The sequence below is a fragment of the Littorina saxatilis genome, linkage group LG16, assembly GCF_037325665.1.
Source record: "Littorina saxatilis isolate snail1 linkage group LG16, US_GU_Lsax_2.0, whole genome shotgun sequence".
Taxonomy (NCBI): domain Eukaryota; kingdom Metazoa; phylum Mollusca; class Gastropoda; order Littorinimorpha; family Littorinidae; genus Littorina; species Littorina saxatilis.
Window position 1 is genome coordinate 24,162,501 of NC_090260.1, and position 19,922 is coordinate 24,182,422.

Genomic DNA, 19,922 nt, shown 5'->3' on the forward strand with positions numbered 1-19,922 from the left:
ATGATGTAAGCACCCCTAGTAGCATGGACCAACCAATTTTTACTTTTTGAGATTTTTTGTGTGGATGTGGAACAGACTATTCTCTGGGGGTAAAAATCAAGGGTCTGCCAAACCCGGCAAATGCAGTAGGCAGCCCAGAGATCCCTCTTAAGTACCTCTCCCAAAGATGGTACTTTTCGGCAAGATTTTCAGTTTCAAGCTGTTAGGACAACTTTTTTTTAAAGGTGTGATTTTGTAGAGGTTATTTTGGGGAAACTGAAAGGTAGCCTCATCAGGGGACAACTATTCAAACCCATATCCTCATCAATTTGTTTCTCGATTGAGAATAATCATTTATAGATAACTATTATTCATTTCCCTTGTTGGGGTGTACTTGCATGTACTGGTGGTTTATAGGGGGTAAAAATCAAGGGTCTGCCAAACCCGGCAAATGCAGTAGGCAGCCCAGAGATCCCTATTTCAGAAGCCAGAATATATTTTATTTTTTCAAATTGCAACTAAAAGGGATTTGTTGTGATGATTTAATTGGGTAGGGTGTACACACCACTCGGACACGTTTTGTACAAAAAGAGGGACCACCCCCCCACCCCCCCCCCCACCCCCATTCAAATGTAGAATTTTTAAAACAGATTCATTAAAATTATGAACAAAATCTATCAAACGTGTATTATTCTGTGTACGGAAAAAAGTTATTTTCACCCAAAACTATTAAAATGAAGATAATAACTATATGTATGTTGTATGAATGCCAGTATTTCACAGTAACATCAGAAACGGCCCCTTTTATCAAAGGCAATTTTAGTGCCATAAACCCTGTAGCAAATGTTTATGGTACAAATTTAGAACTGTTCTATGATCTTTTACAAGACAGAACATTTGTTCGCCATTGCCGAAAAAGCCTCGAACACTACCCTAAATATCACAAATGCAGAAACACACAGTGAAATCAGGCAAGATCTATTTTCACTTTTTGCCTGACCGGAATCTACCAAAGTGTTACTCGCAAAGCAATACGTCATTACACCGATGACGTCAAACTGTTGGTCATGCGTATAGACTTGTTTATCAGTTTTGGAAGTGCAGCGGCGGCCCAAAACGCTGGCTCAGAAGAAGACAAAGTTTTGTGGCATTCTTCATGTATCTATGCTTGTAAAAATTGATCATCTGGAATCGAAGAATGCCGACAAGGTCATTTACATGACAGCTCGATTACTTCCGGACATCTCCGTCAGTACTCGAAAATTGGGAGTGTTACCTGTTACATCGATCGCAAAACAATAGTTCCCCACCTCGAATTTATATTTGCATCATCGTTTTGCACTCTTGGAACTTGACATATGCACTAGACTGTGAAGACTGTAATGGTGCACGATCTAGAAAGCAGAAAGTAATCTTCTCAAACAATTCAATTCATCGTTTTCACCACAAATTTAGCACCGTGGAAGGCGAAAACGTGTGCACCTTTGGTCGTTTTCACCACACATTTAGCACCGTGGAAGGCGAAAACTTGTGCACCTTTGATCGTTTTCACCACACATTTAGCACCGTGGAAGGCGAAAACGTTATGTTCTATGAAGTCTTATATCGCGCGCGTATCTCCAGACTCGGACTCAAGGCGCAGGGATTTATGCCGTGTGAGATGGATTTTTTTACACAATACATCACGCATTCACATCGACCAGCAGATCGCAGCCATTTCGGCGCATATCCTATTTTTCACGGCCTATTATTCCAAGTCACACGGGTATTTTGGTGGACATTTTTTATCTATGCCTATTAGTGCTGGGACTAGCTGCAGAATAGGGGCTGAATTGTTCGGATTGGTATACCAACATGATACTTTATACAGTTAAAAAGACATCTCTCAGGATCCAAATGCCAGGGAGGGGCAACTTCTAAATGGTCTATGAACGAAAATATATATAGGTTACACACTCCGAGTTCTGATTATCTTGCATATTTTCCCGAGGGTCGATTTTCAGGTATTACAGAGCCTTTGGCGAGGTAATACCTGAAAATCGACCAGAGGGAAAATATGCAAGATATTCAGGACGAGGTGTGTAAGCTATTTATCCCATTACTCCGATGTTTTCATTAAAAACACTTACTTTTTCCACTAAAACCTGCCCGTGCCTGTTTTCAGCTTGCCAAAAGCCTCCGCAGTCGAAATTCATGTCAATGAATTCATGCGCAAAGCTAGTTCCCATTTGTCAGCATAATGGACGGCGTCATTCGACTTGTATGTGGACATTCAGTCATTCATATTGCTTATAAAAAGGTCTGCTATCTGCTTTTACATTTTGAAAGTCATTTTAAAATATCCCTGTGTATATTTGACATTGGCTTTCGTTATACTCAATTCGGCATACCGGGTTTATATTTTTACCAGAATTGCGCACGATAATGGCAGCGCAACAAGTTCAGTTCGGGCCGTGCTGGTTTGATCGTTGACCCAAGTCAGTTCGCATGCAGTGTTACTTTTTGTCAGTCGGGGATAGAAATGTTGGCTGTCATCGCGCTGTTCTGTTTCGGTTTTCACACGTGGATCACTTACATATTCAGTCGTCGGGTTTAGGTGAGCCAAAGCTTCAATACTTCGCCTGGTGTAGACGTTAAGCAATAAAGCTTGGAAGTTGTATGTCGGCACTGAGAGTCGGTCGCGGTACATCGCTTTCTACTTTGTCCCGGTCTTGAGTTTGAACACCTAAGGTTGGCTACATCTAACACCTCACATCCTCTTCTCCTTCCCATATATCTTAACTGTATCTCCAACTTCTTTTCGTCTTCTTCTTTTCATTTTGATGTCACTCCCTCATTTGTCGCTGAACCCCGCAGTTTACTCGACTCGGATTCACACAAGCCCGTCTAGCAGACGACAGTTCGAACAGTCTTGAACAGCACGGTTGCAAGCAGATTCATCTATCAATCGAAGCAATACACTTAAAGCCAAAGCAAATAACCACATGAGAAAACCTAACGTTTGATTTGATTTCATGGTGACACTTCTGATAATTTTTTGGCGTTGGAATGGATCTCAACGGGTTCCCAGCTACGACAACTTTTCCAGAGTTATGCACCGCAGGCATGCCTTCGACAATCGATGTCAGTTTCAGATTGAGTTTTCGAACTACGAGGTGACTGGGTTGTGTTTTGATTGCTCTCTCTCTCTCTCTCTCTCTCTCTCTCTCTCTCTCTCTCTCTCTCTCTCTCTCTCTCTCTCTCTCTCTCTCTCTCTCTCTCTCTCTCTCTCTCATTCTCTCTCTCTCTCTCTCTCTCTCTCTCTCGGTTCTGTGTAGATGGCTGTCTCTCTCTCTCTCTCTCTCTCTCTCTCTCTCTCTCTCTCTCTCTCTCTCTCTCTCTCTCTCTCTCTCTCTCTCTCTCTCTCTCACGGTTCTGTGTAGATGGCTGTCTGTGTAAAAATTAGGGAGTATCGTCCCTTGATCCCACTCGCGATACTCGTTGAACATGCCTTTGACCATGCAATCGCTTCAGCCAGCGAAATATCTCGACTCCGCTCTTTAAATCCATGCAGAATGTGCGTATCGTATGAAGTATTCTTTATTTTCTCAATATTGACACATGTAGGCCTGTACCTATACGTGATATTGACTTTGACACCACACAATATTTCAGTCGTATGTTGAAAAAAGTAGTCCATCTGTAAACTCTGAATATGCAGATGACCTCTACAAATTATTCAATTGTACTCTGAAATCAAAGACAATGACCAATGACAGTTGAGATCGAAACTCGGTTGTGATGGGTAATCCATATGGTTGCGATGGATAATTCAGAATAATCACCTCCTCAGCTGACAGAGACAAAGAGGCAGGTCATGGGATAAGACCTGTTTAGTAAGCATACCCTCAAAACGCACTTTTGCAGAAGGTGAACATTCAAAACACCAGTTCTTTGTTACTAAGAGTTTAGTTTACCTTTGAATTTACATTTATGTTTGCCTGTACCATGTTTCTAACATCAGGACAATAAACACACTGCAGGGGCGGATCCAGGTGGGGTTTCCGGGGTTTCCGGAAACCCCCCCCCCCCCTCCGCAGCCTAAAAAAAAAGAAAAAAAAGTATTAAAAAAAATACATTTAAAAATAAAGAAAAACTGAAGGCTCAAATTGCACCAGATTCCTCCATTTTCCTTGATTTTTATCAACATTTTCCGGGGGGGGCATGCCCCCGGGCCCCCCTAGGAGCTGGCCTTTGTCTTCTAAATGACGGTTTCGGAAGGTAGTTGGGTAGTTTGCTGGCTCAGGTTGCACCAGATCGGTCAATTTTCCTTTTATTGGTAATCTAATTTGTCTTCTTAAATTTACTTTTTGAAGGTGTATTTGGGGAAGTTTCTTGGCTCAGATTGCACCAGATTGCTCCATTTTCGCGCACACAACTAAACGCTTCGAGTCGTGGAATTGTCCCTTTAAGAAATTTGGTAACCCCCATGATGTGATCCGCCCCTGCACTGGCTATTGACGTTTTATAATTACATACAAATGAATCGGTTTTCTTTTCAAGAACGGTACCGTCTAGTAACAATCGCAAGCTTGCACATTGACTATTAAAATTATGCAAATGACAAATATATTCTTGCTAGTTGCTATCTTTTTGGAATGGGTTCATGATTTTGCTTTATTTTAAAGAAAAGACAGATGGCACTACGACACTACATACTGATGTAAAACATACTGTCCGGTCAATTGTCTACAGATAAATTCTCAACAAGGTTGTAGAGGCCCTCCTATTTACAAATACTGTACACGAAGCTGTATTTCTACTATTTGTTAACAAAGAAATGCATTTCATGCATAATGCCAGAGTTTGAAAAAGAAACATGTAAACATAGTTTCTTCTATATCCATAGCGATTTACTCACATAACCGGTTCATGAATTCAGTCTTTCAGTCACGCTGGCATTTGCCATCACAGAAGCAAAGAGCAGTGCAGGGGACACCCGCTGTGGCACAGCTACACGGACCTCTACAACCTTTCTTGCAGCTGCATTTTCCTAGTTCAGAGCAGATCTTAGATGCATCTGGAAGTGATGTCCAAACAGGCGAAAAAGTTCCATCAACTTCTTCCCAGCCCCAGCTTGCAGGATCTGGAATCTCTGGCTGCGGAATGAGAGCTTCCTTCCAGATGAGTGCATGCAGGATCGCTTTTTTGTGTGTTCAAGAAGAGCAGCTTGAGTGGGTGGGGTGTTTTCCAGCATGCGCCCTTTCCTCGTGAACAGGTGTTTTCTGGCATCGTTCACCTTGTCGGAAACACTGTCTTGTCGAACATCAACGAGACAAAGCGCTCAATCTGGCTGAACTTGTCCGGTGATGCAAGCACCCAAAGGAACAGCTGTGAATTCTGGATCAGACATCCACACTTCCCAGCATCTCTCCTTACTGACACCAAAGAAAGATGACACAGTGTCGCAGCCAGTCAGAGAATGAAACATCAGAGGTGCTGCTGATTTCTCTGGGCGTAGTCGTGAATAGGGAGAAGACGATAGTGGGATCTAGCACAAATGCAACCGACAGGTTTTCCAGCTGGAGGGAATGGTTGTGAGCTGTTGCAAGCACCACTACATCAGTGTCTAAATTCCTGATCATGACGTCAGTGTGATTCATTCTGGCCAGGTCAGAACAGTGTACAACCAGTCTGGTGTCAGCCTCTACGTGTGAACAAGGGGACAGCCTGGCTCTTTGGTCCTCACTAATGTCACTAGAACTAACAAAGTCCACACCTTGTGTTGCAATGACCACTTTCCCGTCTTCCTTGACGAGCTTCAGATTTTCAGACAGGATGAAACAGCTCTTCTTTGTTTTGACTGTTTTGTAGGAATTCTGGCCAGTTGCGTGGCAGAGCAACGTCTCCTTTCACTCTTCTTCTCATGCCAGAGCCTCGTTTCTTCCGCACTGATGACTTCAGACTGTTGTCACGGTAACAGTCCCAAACAATGTCAACGCAATCAGCGTTAGACAGGCACATCAGGACATATGTTAAAATGACCGAATCACTGTACTCTTGGAATGTGTGTGCTTGGCGTGGCTTCAGAATGTGCACCAGCGCAGCACCATCAATGAGAACAGCTGATACTTGTGGTTCAGTGAGTACTGGGTCATGAGTTTTCTCAAAACAGTGCAGGAGATCGCTTTTGTTGCCGTGGCGCAATTCTCCAGAATCTTAGATTGATGGAGGGAATGACTGGTTTTCGTGCTGAAAGAATTCATCAAGGTCTCCTCCTCTAGCCTGACATCCAACATACAATCTTGCAAACAAACCACAGTTGGTCTTGGCTGTCTTCAGCTTCAGATTCTTGGTCATCTGAGTAGACTTGTTCTGATTTCTGAAAAGGGCTACTCTGTTAAGGTGAATTGGGTCTGACAGTGGTTTTGACCTTTGCAGCAGCCTTTCAGCTAGTTTCAACCGGCTCAATCTGGCCGAATTATCTTATCATGTCTTACCCGTGAAGTGCAAAACCCTCGTCTGGCCATGTGAGCCAGTCCCAACATCGTGAGACGTGACTTGTTGTCAACTTGGGGGTCAATCTTCAAAGCAGCTTCCCGAATATGTCACTCAAGCTGGTATGTAGAACCTCCAGAAAGATTTCCAGTTTTGCCACAGTTAAACATACAGGTGGAGAAACTTGCCCACTCTCTCTGCGTGATCTCTTTCCTGTCTCGCCTTCATCTTTTTCAGCTTCATCATGCCGTCTCTTTTCAGTTCTGTCCAACATTCTTTGGTTGTAGTTAGCACGGCAGTTCTTGTGCCACCTAGCTCCCTGTTTGGCTAACGAAGACACAATCCCTGACCCATCATTGAATTTGTCTATTTTCAGTGAGGACTGAAACGCTCCAACGGCTTTAAAACCTTTTAAATGTCTCTCTGCTGTGCTGTAGCTTTCTTCGGTGGGATTTATCAGCTTTTCTGTTGTGTCCTTCTGGCAAAAGATGCACAGGCTCCAGTCCATATCTTTACTCACGCCGCTTGCCATGTCTTCACTGCTTCAGTCTGAACACACACTGTTATGTAACGTGTTAGATATACACATTATTTAGGTCCCTGGGCTCACCTGTATATCACCAAAGCTTTGGTGTGTTCCCTGGTCAATTCAAGCTTATTATTTACCTTCTTTTGTCTCTATTTGGGAGCACCTACAAATATAGCCTAACCCGAAGGTTCCAAAATATGATTTTTGGCTCATTTTTCAACCATTTATTTATTGTTTTCACTAAAAGGCAATAAAAAGACAACAACAACCCAATAATATGGATTTATCATGTTTATTCAGTCTTATATTATAGTTTATATGTGTTAAAACGCCCAAACTGTGTGTTTGACATTGTTCGCGACAAGGCACTCCGTTGCCTAGCAACCAAATTTACCAGAGGACAAAAATTGCTTGCCCCCCCCTGGAATTTACATTCTTTGGATGTCTTCTAACAGCACACCAAATGATATGTTGGTATACACATTTGAACAATCGTTTCAACTGGGGGCCCCACTATATACAATTTTTCCAGGAAAGACCCTTTTGTCAATTGTGGGATCTTTAACGTGCATACCCCAATGTAGTGCACCTTTGATCGTTTTCACCACAAATTTAGCACCGTGGAAGGCGAAAACGTGTTGCACCTTTGATCGTTTTCACCACAAATTTAGCACCGTGGAAGGCGAAAACGTGTGCACCTTTGATCGTTTTCACCACAAATTTAGCACCGTGGAAGGCGAAAACGTGTGCACCTTTGAGTTCTACCTTCCCACTTCCATTCGTAATGAAGTCTCCTCACCCAGCCTCATAGAACATTTGTATCCGCATTTTGCCAATCCCTTTAATTGACCATGCCCATACCCCATGTTTTGGCATTTTTTGGGGACGAAGATTAGAGTTATCTTTTCTTACCTTGATCTTTGCTACCACTAGTCTAGCCAAGACTAAATTACCCCAGACACAAATCAAACAATGACATCATATTTTGATGAAGTAGAGATTCACTTCCTTGATATCCCAGAGGGACAGTGGACATTTCTAGTAGTGATAGACATTCTGCAGTAAACATTGTCATACTGTAATTTGATGGAAAAAAGGCAAAATGTGTGTCATGTCTTGAGATCATAAAAACCTACGATTATGTCAAATTTGGAGGCTCTAACTTTAAAAGTAGAGAAATTCTAACTGTTAAGTTTTAGTGAACGGGACATAATCAGCTATGGCCTTTTTATTTGACGAGGGTCAACCAAACAGGGGTCATGTTGGGAGATCATCAAACTCTAAAAGTGTGGAAAGTGTGAAATTTTTGTTTCAACAACAATCGAGATAACCCCAACGTTACGGTATTTGTCTACGTACGGCCGGCCTATATATAACACTTACTATTCATAAAGCCTGTCCTTTTTTGGATGACGTCGACTTTGCGTAGCTCACTTCACGAAGCTTCCGGAACGAGAATTCGTACCTTAATTAAACTACTGTCAGCATAGCTTCGCGAAGTCCAATGCAATGCACTCGGCTCTCGACAGAGAATAAATTTGTATCCTACATACGTGTGAGATACCACTCATGTCATAATATCGTTCGCTCCACAGTTCATGTGAAAAGGTCGTGTCTGGCAGGACCTGATTTTCCACTGACCGTGATGCCGAGTCACGGAGACAAACGTCATTCTTGAAAAACTTGGAAGAATGTTAAGAGCATACACACAGAGATCCCGGTTTCATTTGAAGCGTCTTTAATTTATGCGCTTCGACTGTTGGACGTTTGGAGCAATAGACACAAAAGTACAGTATGTAGATTAGAATAAACAGAATACTAGATGCCTTCCTGGTTGATACCAGTTTTACACTCGTTGTGTTTTCAAATATTGAAAAGCTCGCTTTTGCTCGCAGTTCAATAATCAAAAACACAACTCGTGTAAAACTTGTATCACATAGGAAGCCATGTAGTATTCTCCATTTATCCTACATACGTGAGAGAGACACCCGTGAGATAATAATCGTTCAAATCACACGTGTGTATATCATGTAAATGAGGTCATGTCAAGCAAGTCTGGCAGGGACCTGTTTTTCCACTGCTTATGATGCCAAAGTCACCGAGACAAACGTCATTATAGAAACAAAAATTGCGCTCGCTAATTACCCTCGATGAATCTTTAGAACTAATACGTCACGCCACACTTTCAGAGTGACGTTTCTTTGCTTTGACGTAATAGATTGCACGAGGCTTTAGAAGAGATCGAGGTTCCAAAACAAGCGTCTTCAATTTAGCTGCCTCATCTGCAAGACATTTTCAGTAAACTACACGTAAGTACAGTATGTAGGATAAACAGAATACTACATGGCTTGATGTGTCGTACCAGATTTACACTCGTTGTTTTTTCAAATAGTGAACAGCTCGCTTTCGCTCGCAGTTCAATATTTAAAAAAAACAACTCGTGTAAATCTGGTACGACACAGCAAGCCATGTAGTATTCTCTATATCTGTTCTTGTCTTGGTGTCTCCAGCCTTTCAGCCAGACTGTGCATGTATGGCTGCTGGTAGTCTCGACCTGCGCGAGGTTTGCTTCCATTAATGAGTACTTTGCGTCACCAATTGATGTAAGATTAATTGTAACACAAAGTTCTTTGTTCTATTTTGGTTGATCAGCATGACGTGGGCATTTTGCGTGAACAGTTAGATTTCTAGTTTGATTCAAAATATCAAAGCGTCGCAGTATGAAATAATACCGTACCTAGGTTGTTAGATTACGTACTTATAAATGACAACGAAAGCCGATATACACATCCTTCATTTTGGTTTCGAGTGTGATTTCTACGTCGATCTTGAATCAAAAAGCACTGTTCTGACAAAAAGAACAACTTTCTCGCTGAGCTACGGCGTAGTTTCGCATATCAAAACTTGCGAAGCGAAGTAGGGGTCAAATTAAGTACGACGCAGTAGCTGCGGGATTTCGGTATAAAGACTTCATGTTCCTTCGCCAAGTCGACTTCGAGCTCAATTAAGGACGGGCTTAAGATGCTCTTCATTACTCATGGGAGTAAAAAACACAAGAAGGGCAAAGCCCATACGACTCACATGCTTGACCTTGACCTTTACATGAGGGTCAAGGTCAAATAACTAAACCTAGCAATGACATCATACACTAAGAACTGCTTTACACATTTTTCCTACCAAAATACATGTGACCTTGACCCAAGGTCATCCAAGGTCATGCAACACAAAGCTGTTAATTCAAGACATAGGAAGTACAATGATGCTTATTGGCTCTTTCTACCATGAGATATGGTCACTTTTAGAGGTTCACTACCTTATTTTGGTCACATTTCATACGGGTCAAAGTGACCTTGACCTTGATCATATGTGACCAAATGTGTCTCATGATGAAAGCATAACATGTGCCCCACATTATTTTTAAGTTTGAAACAGTTATCTTCCACAGTTCAGGGTCAAGAACACTTCAAAATATGTATACAATCCAACTTTGAAGAGCTCCTGTGACCTTGACCTTGAAGCAAGGTAAACCAAACTGGTATCAAAAGATGGGGCTTACTTTGCCCTATATATCATATATAGGTGAGGTATTCAATCTCAAAAACTTCAGAGAAAATGGGAAAAATGGGAAAAATAGGCAACATGTATGGCCCCTGCGACCTTGACCTTGAAGCAAGGTCAAGATGCTATGTATGTTTTTTGGGGCCTTGTCATCATACCCCATCTTGCCAAATTTGGTACTGATAGACTGAATAGTGTCCAAGAAATATCCAACGTTAAAGTTTTCCGGACGGACGTCCGGCCGGCCGGCCGGACGGACGGACGGACGGACGACTCGGGTGAGTACATAGACTCACTTTTGCTTCGCATGTGAGTCAAAAATGCACAAGGGACAAGAAGTAGTTTTATTACTAATCAGGTCTCTTCTAACGCTGAGGTGTGTTTTTTTAAATCATTATATAAGGTTTCTTCTTACACTAAGTTTTCTTAATCATTTATCTTTTTTTTCTGACGCTGAGTTTTTGTTTGTTTTTTCTCTATCACTTATCAGGTCTTTTGTAATTGATACATTCTTCTGACCCTGATTTAATTTTTGTTTTTAAATTAGGCTTCTTCTGGCGTTTTTACATTTAGTCAAGTTTTGACGAAATGTTTTAACATAGATGGGGAATCGAAACTAGGGTGGTTGTGTATGTGTGTGTGTGTGTGTGTGTGTGTGTGTGTGTGTGTGTGTGTGTGTGTGTGTGTGCGTGTGTGCGTACGTGCGTGTATGTGTGTGTGTATGTATACTGTTCAAAAAAAGAAACGCATAGTTGCTACTTGCCAAATTTGTTTTATTTTTCGAAAAAATTAACAGAAAATCCAATATTTAGATTATTTGTTTGAAATTTGGTATGGACACAGTTGAATGCACACACAGTTCATTTGCATCTTCAAATCAATCAGTCAATCAATACGATTGGGTGCCGAGGCTGTCAAGTCAGTAGGGGGTGTGACTGCCTTGAGCAGCAACAACTGCCCGGCACCTTCTGGGCATGGACTGGATCAGATGCCGGATATCTTGCTGTGGGATGGTGTCCCACTCCTCCTGAAGTGCCTGCAATAGATCGCGGTGATTTGCCGGCGCTTCTTCTCGCCTGCGCACACGTCTGTCCAATTCATCCCAGAGGTGTTCTATCGGGTTCATGTCTGGCGACATGGATGGCCAGGGAAGCACCTGGACATGGTGGTCGGTGAGGAACTGGGTGGTGAGTCGTGCTGTGTGCGGGCGAGCGTTGTTCTGCTGGAATATGGCATCCTGGTCAGCCAGAAGAGGAAGGGCGTGTGGGCGCAGAATTTCCTCCACGTATCGCTGGGCAGTTATGCGCCCTTGGACGTGCACCAGGGTGCTCCTTCCAGCGGTATTGATCGCCCCCCACACCATGACGCCTCCACCACCATGAACGGGTGCCTCATCCACACAGTTGGGCGCGTAACGTTCGTTTACTCTCCGGTAGACCCTCCTCCGACCATCATGTCGCTGGAGCAGGAAGTAGGACTCGTCGCTGAACCACACGTGTCTCCAGTGATTCCGGACGGTCCAGCGAAGGTGCTGGTTGCCCCACTGCACTCGGTTCTGGCGATGGCGGCGGGTGAGGACAGCTCCTCTGTGAGGTCTGCGAGCTCTCAAACCAGCTTCATGCAGGCGGTTCCGCACGGTCTGGTCCGATAATCGGTGTGGCCCCGGGAGAGCCTGGACAGAAGATAAGGCCGACAGGAAACGATTCCGGAGGTGGCGGAGCCGTATGAAGCGGTCGTGAGCAGCAGTTGTCGCCCTTGGTCTTCCCGCTCGTGGCAAGTCAGCAACGGAGCCAGTGGCTTGAAACCTGACCCACAGTCTACTGATGGTGCTCTGGGACACGTGGAAGTGCCTGGCGATTGCACTTTGACTTTGGCCTGCTTGTAAACGACCCAATGCAATTTGGCGGTCTTCTCTGCTCAATCGGGCCATCTTTCGTCGCTGAATTGTCGTCTGATTTCTTTGTGGCGAACAATCCGCTTTTATGGGTTTTGGAAGACATGGTGAGAGCTCAATATTCCCCGAGTTTCACGAGATTACACTGAAGCATGACGAGTGGTCATGCCAAATGAGCAATTTTGACATTGTAGCCACTGATAACGCATGCGTCACGTGCAGAGCTCACTTGTGGCAATGGACGAAAGGTCGACGACCAGATAAACATTTTCTGCAGTTTGGTGGATATCCTTGTAGCCATATAACTAAATTAACCAAATATTACAAGCTATGCGTTTCTTTTTTTGAACAGTATATGATTGTATGTGTGTGTGTTTGTATCGATTCAAAGAAAACTGCTGGACAGATCTTCATGAAACTTTACATGAGAATTTCTAAGTATGATATTCCCAGAAAAGGTTTTTTTGTTTTTTGGATAAATATCTTTGATGACGTCATATCCGGCTTTTTGTGAAAGTTGACGCCGCACTGTCACGCCCTCATCTTTTGATCAAATGGATTGAAATTTTGGTCAAGCAATTTTCGACAAAGGCCGGACTTTTGTATTGCATTTCAGCTTGCAGGCTTAAAAATGAATTAATGAGATTGGTCATTAAAAATCTGAAAGTTTTAATTAAAATTATTGTTTTTATAAAACGATCCAAAAATAATGTCATCTTATTCTTTGTAATTGTCTGATTTAAAAATTTAAAAAGATAAATATGTCATATTTGGATTTAAAACCAGATCTGAAAATTAAATATATGAAAATTATGATTAAACTTAAATTTCCAGAATCGCTTTAAAAACAATTTCATTTTATTCCTTGTTGGTTTCTGATTCCAAAAACATATAGATATGATATATTTGATTCAAAAACAAGCTTAGAAAGTTAAACAGAACAGAGATACAGAAAAGCGTGCTATCCTGCTCAGCGCAACTACTACCGCTCTATTCCGACTAGTTAATTTCACTGGATTAGCCACGAGCGGTGGACTGACGATGCTACGAGAATACGGTCTTGGTGAAAAAAAATGCAATGCGTTCAGTTTCGTGCTGTGAGTACGACAGCTTGACTAAATGTTGTATTTAGATGTAAATGTTGACTTGTTTTTGACTAAAATGTTTTAACATAGACGGGGAATCGAGAAGAGGGTCGTGGTGTATGTACCGGTATGTACACTGAGCCCAAAAAGTTAAGGATATTTGTTCAGTGGTATAGCCCAGATGTTAAACAGCAGTTGTTTGGTCAGAAATATACGTGTATTTGAAGATCAGTCTTTCTTCTGCTCAAAAATGTTTTTCTGGAATCTGAGCAATATTTGGGTATGACGTCAGAGGTTCGTGACCACACCTACCCTCAAAATTGGCGTTTTTTGAAGGCATGAATCACTTTGAACCGTCAAAACGGTAACTTAAACTGAAAGATATTTTACATTTTATACACCAAAAAGTGTATTTGGTGTCCTACCTAACAAGTCATACATATTTCGTTCAAATCCGCCGCGCAGTCAGGCTGATCCAGCGTGTAAAGAAGAGCGACCACAATCCGGAAAAACGGCAAAAAATCCAAGGTTTTTATGGTGTTTTTGCTGGGAGACGCAGTTGATATGCAATAAATTTAAAACTACAAATAGCAGCCTCTCCAAATTTCACAGAACGATGACAAAGACCCTCGTCAGTATATGTTCCAGTACTTATAGCAAACAGAATCCGAGAATGGACGTTGTAACGGTTTTCCGTTAAAACTGTGTAAACGTTTGTAACGTCCAAGAAACAAATGTGACATGCACTCAACTTTGTATACTTTGCAAAGAATGGTGCCATTACATGTGTGCCAAGTTTCAGAAACATTCTTTCATGGGTTCAAAAGTTATGATCGTTTGAAAAGAGGTGAAACATACTGTCCCTGGTGTCTTTTGCGCAACTTTTTTAAATGACTTTTTCTATAATTTTGTTTCTCGTTCTCCGATAGGATGCGTATAGCCTTCACGCATGATGTGAACAACTTGCTCAGTAGCACTGCAGTTGCAGAAAAGAACTGTTCACGTGTTTTGAACACATTCTTTCTTTATTTGGTGTTTAACGTCGTTTTCAACCGTTCAAGGTTATATGGCGACGGATTTTCAACACAGCTGTGCTGTATAAGAAATAAGTACAGAAGACAAAGAATCAAAAAGACAGAAGAATGCAGACATGACGTCATATAATTTTTTTAAATGACGTCAGATGGAGACAACACTGGGTTTTTCTCATCGTCGTCTTGATAGCGGCGAGACACAATCTGGCATTTGCTGTGACGAATCAGACAGTTGGAATGCTACGAAATAGAGCTGTGGGGATGGACATCGCCAAGTGTTTAAGTCTGTAAGAGCGTTGTCTCGAGGTCATAACGGCCTAGTATACAGAGAACCGTTATCTGTCCGTTATATCACAGAGCGAACGCCTTTTTGGTTGTCCCTTAATTCGTAAACCGTGAACATCAAGCTACGGGAACAGTCACACAAACTCAAAAAGTATAATTATTTGGAGGTCTTCGGATTATTGTTTTATCATGCACACATGATACATACAAACACACACGTAGTCACAGACAGACAGACAGATGCATAAACGCACGCGCTTGCACACCAGAACACCGTGCCAAAGACAAATTTCAAAAACAACACACCTAACAGCAGATCTTATATGAAAGAAAAAGGTTTCAATCGCTGCGCTTTGTGCAATTAACCTTGATAGTAGAAAGTGTGTGTCCTGACCACTAAGCCACCTTGATATGAGTTTTTAAAAATAGAATAGCGTAATGGAGTAAGATTTTACTTTTTATTTCTTAAAAGTCGTGAGGCTATGTCTTTTGAGCCCATGAAAGAATGTTTCTGAAATTTGGCACACATGTAATGACGCCATTTATTTGCAAAGTGTACAAAGTAACGTGCATGTCACATTTGTTTCTAGGACGTTACGAACGTTTGCAAATTTTTAACGAAAACCCGTTACAACGTCCATTCTCGGGTTCTGTTTGCTCCCAATACTAGCGCAAATCCAGATGAGGGTCTTTGTTATCATTCTGTGAAATTTGGCGAGGCTGCTATTTGTAGTTTTAGATTTATTGCATATCAACTGCAGCTACCCAGCAAAAACACGACAAAAACCCTGGATTTGTTGCTGTTTTTCAGGATTGTGGTCGCTCTCATTTACACGCTAGATCAGCCTGACTTAGCGACGGATTTGAACGAAATGTGTATGAACTGTTAGGTAAGACACCAAATAAACTTTTGGATGTAAAAAATGTAAAATATCATTCAGTATAAGACACTGTTTCGACGGTTGAAAGTGAATCATGCCGTCAAATAACGCCATTTTTGAGTGTAGGCATGGTTACGTACCTGTGACGTCATACCAAAAAATTACTCAGATTCCAGAAACACATTTTTGAGCAAAAGAAAGACTGATCTTCAAATACACGTATATTTCTGACCAAAAAACTGCTGTTTAACATCTGGGCTATACCACTGAAAAAATACCCTTAACTTCTTGGGCTCAGTGTATGTATGTGTGTGTGTGTGTGTGTGTGCGTGCGTGCGTGCGTACGTGCGTGTGTGTGTGTGTGTGGATCGATTCCGAGGAAACTACTAGGCCGATCTTCATGAAACTGTACATCAACATTTTTCTAGATAATATCCCCAGACCATGTTTTCTTTTTTTGGATAAATGTGACCCTCCACCACGGAATGAGTCGCATGTCACCTTTTCATGATTTTCATATTTTTACATTTTCTTAAAGAGTTTTTTATTCTCCATCCAGTGGTGAAAACCGTTTTAGAAAAGAGTGAACACTTTTCGAGTTATAAGCCGGTGACTATGGTGACCCTCACACTGTTACTAGACACCCCGCGGACTTATATTATGCCTAGCGCAGAACCGCGTGAGGTGACATGCGACTCATTTCGTGGTGGAGGGTCACAAATGTCTTTGATGACGTCATATCCGGCCTTTAGTGAAATTTGAGGCGGCACTGTCACGCCCTCATTATTTTTACCAAATTGATTGACATTTTAGTTAAGCTACCTTCGACCAATGCTGGACTTTGGTATTGCTTGGAGGCTTACAAATTATTGGTCATTAAAAATCTGAAAATTGTAATTAAAATATTTTTTTTTAGATATCGATCCAAAAATAATGTTATCGTACTTTTCATTATTTTATGATTCTAAACACATATAAATATGTTATATTCGGATTATAAACAACCTCTGAAAATTAAAAATATGAAAATTATAATTAAACTTAAATGTTGATTATCGATGTAAACACAATTTCATCTTACTCCTTGTCGGTTCCTGATTCCAAAAACATATAGATGTGTTATGTTTGCATTAAAAGCAAACTCAGAAAGTTAAAAAGAATAAAGACACAGAGAAGCATGCTATCCTGCTCAGCGCAACCACGACCGCGCTAACTGGCTAGTCAATTGCACTGCCTTTTCCACGAGCGGGAGACGTTCAGTTTCATTCTGTGAGTTCGACAGATTGAATAAATGTAGTAATTTCGCCTCACGCGACTTGTTTATTGTTATCACTGATCAGGTTTCTTCTGACGCTTTTTGTTTGTATTGTTATCATTAATCAGGTTTCTTCTGACGCTGATTATTTCTTTAATCAATTATCAGGTTTCTTCTGATACTGACCACAGCAGTCGACGCGGGAATGGACGTGCAATCTGAAGACTTTGTAGGTAGCCGCCATATCCACCTGCCACCAGCTGCCTCTATCTAGGTCCGCATCGGGGTTCATGGAGACGCACAGCTTGTGATCTTTGTCGGATGTGCTGCCGTCAATGGCCATCGATGCGACCCCAAAATAAATGGAGCTCTGTGAAGCCGTCTTCTCTATCGCCACATTCCAAGGTACTAAAACAGTACAAGGAATTCGTTACTGATGCATTTCACAATGCTGAAACAATACGGTACATTCTTTTTTGATACATTCTACGGGGCTTTATGGGCAGGGGTGCCTGGTGGCACAGAGTTTTGATCCCGAATCGTTCCATGACGTGGTTTGGGTTTTTAGCATTTGTAGGTACTTTGAACACCCTAGGATATAGCTGTATGATGTTTGTTTTGTCAATTCCATCCTCTTTTTCGCAATAAAGTGATTATTTTCAAAGTGAGTGAATGCTAAAAATCTGTTAACTTGGTAAACAAATCGAAGTTTTCAAGGCAGAGCAGCCACTTTTGGATACATTTTTCGGACTTATTGCATGCGACCGTACTCAGCGGGAATTCCCGTTTTCCGACGATGTCTCAGTCACAAAAATAAATGTCGCTATTCTGCGACCCAAACACAGAGCCTGGCAAAGGGTACTTTCACATGCAAATGTTCCCTATTTGGAAGAGTGACCTTCAACCTTTCGTCTTCTTCTTCTGCGTTCGTGGGCTGAAACTCCCACGTACACTCGTGTTTTTTTGCACGAGTGGAATTTTACTGTGACGTGTATGATCGTTTTTTACCCCGCCATTTAGGCAGCCATACGCCGTTTTCGGAGGAAGCATGCTGGGTATTTTCGTGTTTCTATAACCCACCGAACTCTGACATGGATTACATGATCTTTTTCGTGCGCACTTGGTCTTGTGCTTGCGTGTACACACGGGGGGTGTTCGGACACCGAGGAGAGTCTGCACACAAAGTTGACTCTGAGAAATAAATCTCCCGCCGAACGTGGGGACGAACTCACGCTGACAGCGGCCAACTGGATACAAATCCAGCGCGCTACCGACTGGGCTCCTTCAACCTTTCAAAACTTATTCTCTGATTGGTCATCCCTTATCAATACCAACATCTTCAATTCCGGAAGTCGTTGTGCGCATGCGTACACTCAACATCCGGTTACTCCTGCGAGATCGTTGTATCGATCGATTCAACGTCTCAAACAGTGATGGGTCCTCACAGCTCTGCCTCTAAAAAATAAATGTATGCGTGAATCCATCATGCAAGAGACAGAGGAAGGCACAACTTGCCGCAGATCGAGCAGCAAAGATAAACAAGCCAGTAATTGCTGTGAATGTCGAGTCCGCGATGCTCGGACACTTGTTTCGGAAGAAGTACCTCTTACTTCGAAACGATGTGGGATCGAAACTCGGCCAGTTTTGTGTGATGGGAACAAATATTAGCCTGCAACCATCGATATGTCTGCTTCTGCAATGAAACTGAGAATATCAAGAGTTGCGAATAAAATTCCAAACGCTTTATTGCCAACTGATCGGAATCGCTTTACTTGATGTTTCCTCGTGTGTACGGCATCAGTCTGATGTTGAAATGTGCATCGCTTGGACTGATTTGATTAGGGATAGTGAAATGTAACTGGAATATTCAAAAATGTCAATGAAAAGTACTAAAACGTACACATACTCTTGATTTGGCAATCTGTCTTTACTGTGCGCAGCGAAACACTTCACAAACTTTCAAATGCAATTTTCTCTGAATTTTATTTCAATGCAAGTTACGTCAAGAGCATGGTGATAACTTTGCATTTACTGAGGGTAGACTCATCACTCTTGCTTTGCAATAACAAAGAGTGATTTATATATATGTACGAACTACCGTCATTAAAACGTAGGTAGATACATGTTAACTGTAGATCTTTGTGATGCGGCCAGTTATGTTAAAACAAAATATATTGCCAAAAAGGTAATTTATTCCCCTACCGTGTGAAATGAAGAGTTTTGTTTTCCATCATTTAGTGTTTATGCAGTAGACCGGAGACCTAGGATACCCCGAGAAATGAAATTCGCAAACTTGCGAACACTAAAATACACACACATTCAAAATAAGCAAGAGTGACCCCGTTTTTGATCTCAAATGGAAGAACAAATCATGTTATACCCATTCAAATTTATTTGGTTCAGCTGTTGTGAATAGCAGTGTTGTTTTGCCATTTTGAAGAAGACTCGTCAAAAGCCGTAGAAGGCTTGTTTTGGCGTCATTTTGTGTGGGCTAATTGGGTAAAATCCCTGTAGTTTTGTAATGGCTAATTGTATTGATTTCAAATTTGACATGAGTATTGTTAACACAATTGCAAAAGAGTGTGTATAAAATATCATGGAGTTTTGATGAGTTTGTTGGACGTACTGAAACTTTTCACAAACATGTTATTAAACTGTAATACAATAACTCTATTCTGAAGGGTTGCAAAAAGTCAGCATTTTTCAAACTTCAACACAAATGAATATTTCAATTTGGGATCAATTTTGGTACAACACCAACAACGCGCTTGGATGGTATATAAATCAGAATGCAAAAGAACAATTACGAAAAACAAGTCTTCCAACATCAAAACACAGGCCAAGGTAGCAGACTGAACTGGCAGTCACTCACAGCGATAGTAAGCGTTAATCCGCACGGTATTCATCTGTGTTCGATAGTGGTGCAGCGCGAGGGGAGGAGGGAG

The 19,922-nt window shown here is 41.8% G+C and overlaps 1 protein-coding gene across 1 annotated transcript in view; it reads right to left on the reverse strand.

The window, feature by feature from the left end:
- Positions 1 to 19,922, reverse strand: part of LOC138949936 (uncharacterized) — a 251,406-nt gene that overhangs the window by 94,161 nt on the left and 137,323 nt on the right. The window contains exon 8 of the mRNA XM_070321720.1: positions 17,164 to 17,385. Within this exon, the coding sequence (XP_070177821.1) occupies positions 17,164 to 17,385 (222 nt within the window). The remainder of the gene's footprint in view (positions 1 to 17,163; positions 17,386 to 19,922) is intronic.